General features: G+C 34.1%; 1 protein-coding gene across 1 annotated transcript in view; it reads right to left on the bottom strand.

Moving 5' to 3' along the window:
* The window catches only part of LOC101896666 (uncharacterized), a 66689-nt gene extending 61350 nt beyond the window's left edge, over positions 1 to 5339 (bottom strand). Inside the window, exon 1 of the mRNA XM_059123883.1 lies at positions 3602 to 5339. Coding sequence (XP_058979866.1) covers positions 3602 to 4612 — 1011 coding nt within the window. The 5' untranslated portion in view covers positions 4613 to 5339. The remainder of the gene's footprint in view (positions 1 to 3601) is intronic.
* Positions 5340 to 10644: the final 5305 nt, after the last annotated feature.

The following is a 10644-nucleotide window of genomic DNA, read 5'->3' on the forward strand; positions in this document are numbered from 1 at the left end:
AAGGAATATATGCAAGGTCTCCTACCATGCCGAACATTTAAAGACATGATATATTAAAAATTTTCTATCTATAAAATGTGCTCTGTAATCATTTTGAAAAAAAAACTTCAATTTTAAAACTCAAAATGATTCCATAATTACCTCTCCAATCCCAGCATCCTCTATTCTCAATTAAAATCAAACTACTTCCATTCTACTTTCAAGTGATTGCATATTTTAATAGTTTTCCAAGCTATGTTAGCAATGTTATGTTTATTTCTTTACATTTAAAGATTCTTAAAGAAATTGACTTAAATAACAAAGGAGAATCCCCCCGTTCATGGTGGCTATGGGACACAATATCCATATTCATTTCCAAAAAAAAAACAAAAACAAAAAACAGAACCAAAAATTTAAATGCATCGTCAACGTCAGCGGCGGCATCATCATCGTCGTCGTCCTCGTCAACATCATTTTTATGATCATCCAATGAGAATTGGGGCCATCTCAGCTGTGTGGCACAAAACAAAATCACAAAATCATCTGCATCAGCTGCAGCAGCTCAATATTTGTGCTGGGTGGCTGGCTGGCTGGCTGGCACGACTTCATGTACTTCACAGGGCAGCATTGGGAGTGAAAAACTGAAACTGAAAGAAAGTGTCGGTGCGGCACAGTGGTGTTTGTGCCTGCAACCTCTGGCTCTTCCTTGCTCTCTCTGTCTCTCCCACTCTCCCTCTCTAATCAATTATAAACGTTTTATGGCTTTATTCAGCATTTCAATGATAACCTGAATGCAAAACACACAAAAAGAATGGCAAACAGAAATAAAAATAAAGAAGAAGAAGAAGAGAAAGGAAAGAAAAAACAACAAAAAGAATATTTTAAATTCTTAATTTAACAAAAACACACACACAGAGAAACAGTGAAGCCCCCCATGGGGTAGCAGAAATGTAAACCCAGTGAACAGATGTTTTTAAAAAATGTGACGAAAGATTAAACAGCTGACTTTAAGGACTTATAGCTCGTCCAAATTATTACCCAACCATAAACAACCATTACATATCATCTGTCAATTCCATTGTGTATACGCCAAGTGAAATCCACTGGATTTAAAAGCCGATTTGGTTTGACGTATAACGTTTAAATGTGGTCTTCTAGTTACACCCGGATCTATTCATAGAACAGGTCTCGTGTTAATAAAATGTTAGAAGTTGTGAAATATGAAAAAATTGGATGCTCGTTTCAAATTTTATTATAAATACTTGATGGAGTTTGCCGATATTGTACATTTTCGCACATGACCTAAAACTAACAGAAATATTGGGGCTTTCAAAGTTAGCACAAAATCGAATGATCCTTCCTGTTTCTCTGGGGTAAATTATGTCGATGTCGATCTATTTTTTGACAATAATATTACGATGTGCCAAGTTTGAACCTAATCGGATACTCCCTTCGAGAATTATAGTGTGCACCAACCAGACGGACACCCATATAACGACTCCAAATGTCCTGAAACGGATGTGGTCCAAAAAGGCCTACTGTCTAAAAACTGTTCTTTCGATAAGGCACGTTTTGTCCGTATCGAATGATATATACCCCTGTGAACCCACTGTAGACAAATGGTTCTCACTCTCTCTCAAAAAAATAAAATAAAATAAAATCCAGGATTTTACATAAAAAAAAATATTTACAAAAAAATAACAAATATTTAAAGAACACATAAAATACAGGATTTTATAAAAAAATATTTTTTAAAAATTTTCATGATTAAACATGCTATAAATGTTATTTTTTTTTTAATTTTTAATGTATCTATCTTCAGTGAAAGAGATATAAAAAATTAAAAAAATCCACCTTTAAACAAACATTTTTAGAGGTCCACGTTAAAAAAAATAAAAATCCAATTTTTTAAAAAATTAAAAATCCGCGTCTAAAAAATATTTTTAAAAATCTATGTTTTTTTTTTTTTTTTTTAAATCCACGTTTAAAAAATATTTTTAAAATTAAATGCGTAGAAAGTCTAATTTTCTAAATATCTAAAATAAAAAAATTGAAATAGATCCACGATTAAAAATATTTTTAAACTCAATTTGTGGAAAAACTAAATTTCTAAAAATCTAAATTAAAAAAAATAGAAATAAATCAACGTTTAAAAAATATTTTTAACACACCACGTTTAAAAACATTTTTAATACTCAAGTTTAAAAAAAAACTAAATTTTTAAAAAATCGAAATAAAAAAAAATTTAAATTCAAAATTTTAAAAATCCACGTTTAAAAAATATTTTTAAAAATCTATGTTTTAAAAGCTGTTTTTAAAAAGTATTCTTATAAATCCACGTTTAAAAACTATTTTTAAAAATCCACCTTTAAAAACTATTTTTAAAAATACGGCCCCAAATGGTGTATAATTCCGACCTGTAGATCAACTGCAAAATCAGGAAATTTTTTTTTTTTTTTGGTCCATTTCAACCCCTAAATATTTTGCGATCGTCTCCTAAAGCAATGGGCTTCTATTTTGGCCTTAGCACCTTTTCCATTCTAAATTTCGTGGAGATCGGGCCATAATTGCGACCAGAAGAGTGATTACAAATTAACATGGACAGACGGACGGACGGACATACATAGCTAGATCGACTCAACTCAGCGAGTGAGAAACCAATATTTCGAGGTGTTACATAATTGTTGGCCCACTAGCCCCAACACATAGTGTTGTAGGGTATAAAAATAAAAAATCCATATTTAAAATCTTTCAAAAATTTAAATTCAAAGAAAATTTAAAAATTTTAAATCTAAAAAAATATCTTTTCAAAATCCACGTTTAAAAATGTTTTTTAAAATCCACATTTAAAAAATAATTTTTAAAAATCCAAATTTTAAAAATAATTTTTTTAAAAATCCACGTTTAAAAAATAGTTTTTAAAAATTCAAATTTAAAAACGTTTAAAAAAAATATAAAATCCATTAAAAAAATAAAAATTTACGTTTAATAAATATTTTGAAAAATCCACGTTTAAAAAATATTTTAAAAAAATCGTTAAAAGTCCATTTTTAAAAAAAGTTCACAAAATCTGAATTAAAAAAAATATGTTTTCTAAAAATCCACCTTTGAAAAACATTTTTAAAAATCATTTTTAAAAAATATTTTTAAAAATCCACTTTAAAAAATTAAAGTCAACATTTAAAAAATTAAAAATCCATGCATAACTGCACGTTTAGGCAGAGTTTTCAGAAATCCACTTTTGGAAATTGCAGGATTCAGGATTTCAAAAATTTGAAATAATTTTAAAAGTCATGTGGTTTTTGAAATCCTGAATTCTGAAATTTTCAAAAATGGATTTCTGAACACAAAAATACGATCTCGCAGTTTTTGAAAAATAATATTTCAAACTCCGCAATATTCGGTCCAAGATATTTAAAATCCCTATTTCAGCTGCAATGGTACTCATCAAAGGATTTCCCTGGTCCCTGTTGTGACAGATACACATAAATCCCAAAAATACGTAAAAAATTGTTCACTGGGTATATTGGAAAACTAAAACCATTTCAGAATACTTCACCATGCTACCATGACTATGGCCTGCTGATGCTCATGCTACTACCACTGCTGCTACTACACTTACCTCATTGCATTGTTCCTCTTTAACCGTTAACATTTGCTTGCAACAGGCAATGACATCTTTCAAAGAGGCCACTTGCTTGTGGACAATGTCCAATTCGCCACGCAATGAAAGATTTTCTGAATTGGCCATTTGCAGAGCCAATTGGGCATTGGCCAATTCAATGTTGGCATGACGGCTGCGTGCCAAAGGATTCTCATCATCATCTCCATTGGCGTCATCATCGAGAAGTTCGTATTTAGTAGTGCGTTTGGTTAGGGCAGTGGCACCCTCTAGGTCAGAAGTAAACGGTGATTTTGGTGATTTTTCCAAGGGAGGAGACTCTTCAACCTTTTCCCCATTGCGTAGGCGACGTGATATATCACGTTCCGCATCCAATTGTTTGCGCAGCAGGGAAATTTCATCACGCAACCCCTGTATGGCAGATTGCCGAGTTTGACGTTTGAGACGCAATTCCTCTTTGAACTCTTCCAAACTTTGTTCTTTGGCGGAAGGTGATACAGAGGCTGCCTCAGATGTTGTCTGGGGCGAGGAGGAGAGCACCTCTTCAGTCTCCAATTTGCTGTGGTGATCATTGTCTTGACTCGATTCACTGAAGTGACGTACCCTTTGCTCTTCCATGGTATTTTTGATACGTGTCGTAAGGCGATGTAGACGCTCAAATTCTTCGTCATAGATGGCCGTCAGGGCCTCCTCGGGGGAGGTGGGCTGCTCTAGAATATCCTCCGGTGAAGGGGTGAAAACAGATGTTACATGAGGCACGTGATCTAGGGTAAATTCGGCACTCTCCACTTCTCGCCACCATAGATCCTCTTCCTCTCCCTCCTCGTTTTCCTCTGGCACGGAGGCAAAATGTACTCCCCGATAGGCAGCAGATCTGCGCCGTTGGCTGGAAGCAACAGCCTCTGAGATATCTTCTCCGATATTTTCACTAGGCATTGTTGTTGGTGGTGTTGTTGTTGTAGGTGTTGTTGGTGAATTTAATTCAGTCTCGGTTGGTTCATTACTGGCCATGTTGCCGAACAATGGCTGCTTATTTATGTAAAATCGGTCGACGTTTTACCCGACAAGCCCGGTGGGGTTTTCTTTTTCTTTCTTTTGTGTTGTTTTTTCTTCTTCTTTGATCTATTAACGATTATTGACACATACACACGCGATCTTTGGACGATGGGGGGTAGTGGTGGGACGTTTGGCAAATACAAAATTACATGAATAACAAAGGATCTTCTGCGGAATGGTGAAATTGCGTCTTCGTTTTCTTGTTTTTCTTTTCTTCTTCACAATAAAGCCCGATGAAATGTTACGATTTTTCGATAAAAACGCGGACGAACGATGCGCAAAGAATCACTCACTTTTACAGATATATATATTTTTATGTATGTATGTATAGATCCGTTATAGTATACATAAATGTCAAATTTTTCTTTTCGTTTTTTTTTTGCACAGAAAATTTTCCACTTTCAAACAGCTGGCTGGCTGACTGGCGGTAAAAACACTTTCTTTCCTTTTTTTCACTTTCTCAACACAAAATTTTCTTTCTTTGCGAAAATTCTATAGAAAAAATTAAAAAATCCGACTTCTATTCCCAGACGTTCCAAATATTTTTGTGACTTGTTGTCGTTGGCACTACTCGAGGAAAACTGACGGTTTGGTCAATGCTATTTTTAAAAATAGTATTTTCGAAAAATGAATTTCTTCATCTGTGGTTCATTTTCAAAATGAGCGAACGAGTGAATTGATCGAAGTATGTATATTTATGTTAGAGAGGTGGCGAGAGCGAGAAGTGGGAGAGAGTGGAAAATCGTTGTGACGGCAACTAACTAACTTGGTCTAATTAGTTCTCTTTTTGAGTTTGCTCTCTCGTTGGATGATATCTTAATGTCGGATAATAAAAATATGTAATAGGGTGTAATGACGTCGGTTTATCTATGTATATAATAGAATAGTAAAATAACTGACCGACTAATCTACAATCAACGCCCTGGAGAATCGGCTGAAAAAAAACCTCGAAATTTTGCACGAATACCAGTCTTGGTGCGTAGGCGTGCGATAAGGTCTGGCCCAAAAGGGTACGAAAAATACCAACATGTACTAAAATTTTAAAATTTTAATAAGGCAAACGGAATTAGCTAGAATTCGGAAATTTGGAATGACAGTCACTGATGAAGTGGAGGATAAATGCACCAAGGGTTTTTCGAAATTCTAACTTTAAGGTTACGAAAAGTTCTAAAATGGTACTAAACAACTAAAAATGTACCATGTAGTATTATGTTTGCGGGAGGGGCTAAAAACTTAAAATCAAGGTATGAGAATCAAGGTTGGAAAATAAGTTTTCGGAAATGTGTACTATAATTGTTCGAAAAGTCCTCAATGGTACTAAGCTGAGTGAAGGGAAGAGCTGAAATCCTGAAATTTGATATAGATGTCACTGTTGGTGTATGTGGTTGAGGTTAAAAATCCACGCCGATGGATCTGATGGTCCTTGTAAAAAAGTATTATTTAAAAATCTACGCTTATGGGTCTGATGGTCCTTGAAAAAATATTCTTTAAAAATTCACGCTTGCGGCTCTGATGGTACTGTTGGTTATGGGTCTGATGGTCCTTAAAAAAATATTCTTTAAAAATCCACGCTTATGGCTCTGATGGTCCTTAAAAAATATTCTTTAAATATCCACGCATATGGCTCTGGTCCTCGAAAAAATATTCTTTAAATATCCACGCATATGGCTCTGATGGTCCTTGAAAAAATATTCTTTGAAAATCCCCGCTTATGGCTCTGATGGTCCTTGAAAAAATATTCTTTAAAAATCCAAGCTCATGGCTCTGATGGTCCTTGAAAACTATTTATTTAAAATCCATTCCTATGGGTCTGATTGTCCTTGAAAAAATATTCTTTAAAAATCCAAGCTCATGGCTCTGATGGTCCTTGAAAACTATTTATTTAAAATCCATTCCTATGGGTCTGATTGTCCTTGAAAAAAATATTCTTTAAAAAACCCACGCTTATGGCACAGATGGTCCTTGCAAAAATATCCTTGAAAAGATTTTCTTTAAAAATCCACGCTTATGGCTCTGATGGTCCTTGAAAACATATTCTTTAAAAATCCACGCTTATGGCTCTGATGGTCCTTGAAAACATATTCTTTAAAAATCCACGCTTATGGCTCTGATGGTCCTTGAAAACATATTCTTTAAAAATCCACGCTTATGGCTCTGATGGTCCTTGAAAACATATTCTTTAAAAATCCACGCTTATGGCTCTGATGGTCCTTGAAAACATATTCTTTAAAAATCCACGCTTATGGCTCTGATGGTCCTTGAAAACATATTCTTTAAAAATCCACGCTTATGGCTCTGATGGTCCTTGAAAACATATTCTTTAAAAATCCACGCTTATGGCTCTGATGGTCCTTGAAAACATATTCTTTAAAAATCCACGCTTATGGCTCTGATGGTCCTTGAAAACATATTCTTTAAAAATCCACGCTTATGGCTCTGATGGTCCTTGAAAACATATTCTTTAAAAATCCACGCTTATGGCTCTGATGGTCCTTGAAAACATATTCTTTAAAAATCCACGCTTATGGCTCTGATGGTCCTTGAAAACATATTCTTTAAAAATCCACGCTTATGGCTCTGATGGTCCTTGAAAACATATTCTTTAAAAATCCACGCTTATGGCTCTGATGGTCCTTGAAAACATATTCTTTAAAAATCCACGCTTATGGCTCTGATGGTCCTTGAAAACATATTCTTTAAAAATCCACGCTTATGGCTCTGATGGTCCTTGAAAACATATTCTTTAAAAATCCACGCTTATGGCTCTGATGGTCCTTGAAAACATATTCTTTAAAAATCCACGCTTATGGCTCTGATGGTCCTTGAAAACATATTCTTTAAAAATCCACGCTTATGGCTCTGATGGTCCTTGAAAACATATTCTTTAAAAATCCACGCTTATGGCTCTGATGGTCCTTGAAAACATATTCTTTAAAAATCCACGCTTATGGCTCTGATGGTCCTTGAAAACATATTCTTTAAAAATCCACGCTTATGGCTCTGATGGTCCTTGAAAACATATTCTTTAAAAATCCACGCTTATGGCTCTGATGGTCCTTGAAAACATATTCTTTAAAAATCCACGCTTATGGCTCTGATGGTCCTTGAAAACATATTCTTTAAAAATCCACGCTTATGGCACAGATGGTCCTTGCAAAAATATCCTTGAAAAGATTTTCTTTAAAAATCCACGCTTATGGCTCTGATGGTCCTTGAAAAAATATTCTTTAAAAATCCAGGCATATAGCTCTGATGGTTCTTGAAAAAAATATTCTTAAAAATCCACGCATATTGGTCTGTTGGACCTTAAAAAATATTCTTTATAAATCCACTCATATGGCTTTGATGGACTTCGAAAAAATATTTTTTGTAGAATCCACGCATATGGCTTTAATGAAAAATTAATTTTGGAGAATCCAGGATTATGGCGCTTATGGTCCTTTGAAAATTTTTTTTCTTTAAAAATCCACGCATATGGCTTTAATGAAAAATTAATTTTGGAGAATCCAGGATTATGGCGCTTATGGTCCTTTGAAAAATTTTTTTCTTTAAAAATCCACGTCTATAGGTCTGATGGTACTGGAAAAAATTTTTTTCTTTAAAAATCCACGTCTATAGGTCTGATGGTCCTGGAAAAAATTTTTTTCTTTAAAAATCCACGTCTATAGGTCTGATGGTCCTGGAAAAAATTTTTTTCTTTAAAAATCCACGTCTATAGGTCTGATGGTCCTGGAAAAAATTTTTCTTTAAAAATCCACGTCTTTAGGTCTGATGGTCCTGGAAAAAATTTTTCTTTAAAAATCCACGCCTATAGGTCTGATGGTCCTTGAAAAAATATTCTTTAAAAATCCACGCCTATAGGTCTGATGGTCCTTGAAAAAATATTCTTTAAAAATCCACGCCTATAGGTCTGATGGTCCTTGAAAAAATATTCTTTAAAAATCCACGCCTATAGGTCTGATGGTCCTTGAAAAAATATTCTTTAAAAATCCACGCCTATAGGTCTGATGGTCCTTGAAAAAATATTCTTTAAAAATCCACGCCTATAGGTCTGATGGTCCTTGAAAAAATATTCTTTAAAAATCCACGCCTATAGGTCTGATGGTCCTTGAAAAAATATTCTTTAAAAATCCACGCCTATAGATCTGATGGTCCTTGAAAAAATATTCTTTAAAAATCCACGCCTATAGGTCTGATGGTCCTTGAAAAAATATTCTTTAAAAATCCACGCCTATAGGTCTGATGGTCCTTGAAAAAATATTCTTTAAAAATCTACGCCTATAGGTCTGATGGTCCTTGAAAAATTATTCTTTAAAAATCCACGCGTATTGGGCTGTTGGTCCTTGAAAAATATTCTTTAAAAATCGAAGCTTATGGCTCTAATGGTCCTTGAAAAAATATTCTTTAAAAATCGAAGCTTATGGCTCTGATGTTCCTTAAAAAAATATTCTTTAAAAATCCACGCTTCTGGCTCTGATGGTCCTTGAAAAAATATTCTTTAAAAATCCACGCTTCTGGCTCTGATGGTCCTTGAAAAAATATTCTTTAAAAATCCACGCTTCTGGCTCTGATGGTCCTTGAAAAAATATTCTTTAAAAATCCACGATTTTAATACTGATGGTCCTTGAAAAAATATTCTTTACAAATCCACGCTTATGGCTCTGATGGTCCTTGAAAAATATTCTTTTAAAAATCCACGCTATTGGCTCTGAGGGTCCTTGAAAAAATATTCTTTCAAAATCCACGCTTTATCACTGGTCCTAGAAGAAAATATTCTTTAAAAATCCACGCTTATAGTCTGATGTTCCTTGAAAAATATTCTTTTAAAATCCACGCCTATAGGTCTGATAACTCTTATAGTCATCTTTAAAAATCCAAGACAAAAATTGTCTTTAGTCTTTCATTTTCTTTTCCCAGTTGCTGCTATTGTTCTTTTTTTTCTTCTTACATTCACATGACTCAATCTGTCATCTCCTCCGTCCGTCCATGTGTGTGTGTGTGAATGTGTTCTTTTTTATTATTATTTTGTAACAAAATGTCAAATTTGATTTGTCTAAATTGAATCAGGTGTGCTTTTCTTCTCTGATGGTCCTTGAAAAAATATTCTTTAAAAATCCACCCTTCTGGCTCTGATGGTCCTTGAAAAAATATTCTTTAAAAATCCACCCTTCTGGCTCTGATGGTCCTTGAAAAAATATTCTTTAAAAATCCACGCTTCTGGCTCTGATGGTCCTTGAAAAAATATTCTTTAAAAATCCACGCTTCTGGCTCTGATGGTCCTTGAAAAAATATTCTTTAAAAATCCAAGCCTATAGGTCTGATGGTCCTTGGAAAAATATTCTTTAAAAATCCACGCTTGTGGCTCTGATGGTCCTTGGAAAAATATTCTTTAAAAATCCACGCTTGTGGCTCTGATGGTCCTTGGAAAAATATTCTTTAAAAATCCACGCTTGTGGCTCTGATGGTCCTTGGAAAAATATTCTTTAAAAATCCAAGCTCATGGCTCTGATGGTCCCTGAAAACTATTCATTTAAAATCCATTTTTATGGGTCTGATTGTCCTTGAAAAAAATATTCTTTAAAAATCCACGCCTATAGGTCTGATGGTCCTTGAAAAAATATTTTTTAAAAATCCACGCTTATGGCTCTAATGGTCCTTGAAAAAATATTCTTTAAAAATCGAAGCTTATGGCTCTGATGTTCCTTAAAAAAATATTCTTTAAAAATCCACGCTTCTGGCTCTGATGGTCCTTGAAAAAATATTCTTAAAAAATTCCCGGGTATTGGTCTGTTGGTCCTTGAAAAAATATTCTTTAAAAATCCCCGGGTATTTGTCTGTTGGTCCTTGAAAAATATTCTTTAAAAATCCCCGGGTATTGGTATGTTGGTCCTTGAAAAAATATTCTTTAAAAATCCACGCCTATAGGTCTGATGGTCCTTGCAAAAATATTCTCTAAAAATCTACGCTTATGGTTCTGCTGCCCCTGA

The sequence above is a fragment of the Musca domestica genome, unplaced genomic scaffold, assembly GCF_030504385.1.
Source record: "Musca domestica strain aabys unplaced genomic scaffold, Musca_domestica.polishedcontigs.V.1.1 26, whole genome shotgun sequence".
Lineage (NCBI taxonomy): Eukaryota > Metazoa > Arthropoda > Insecta > Diptera > Muscidae > Musca > Musca domestica.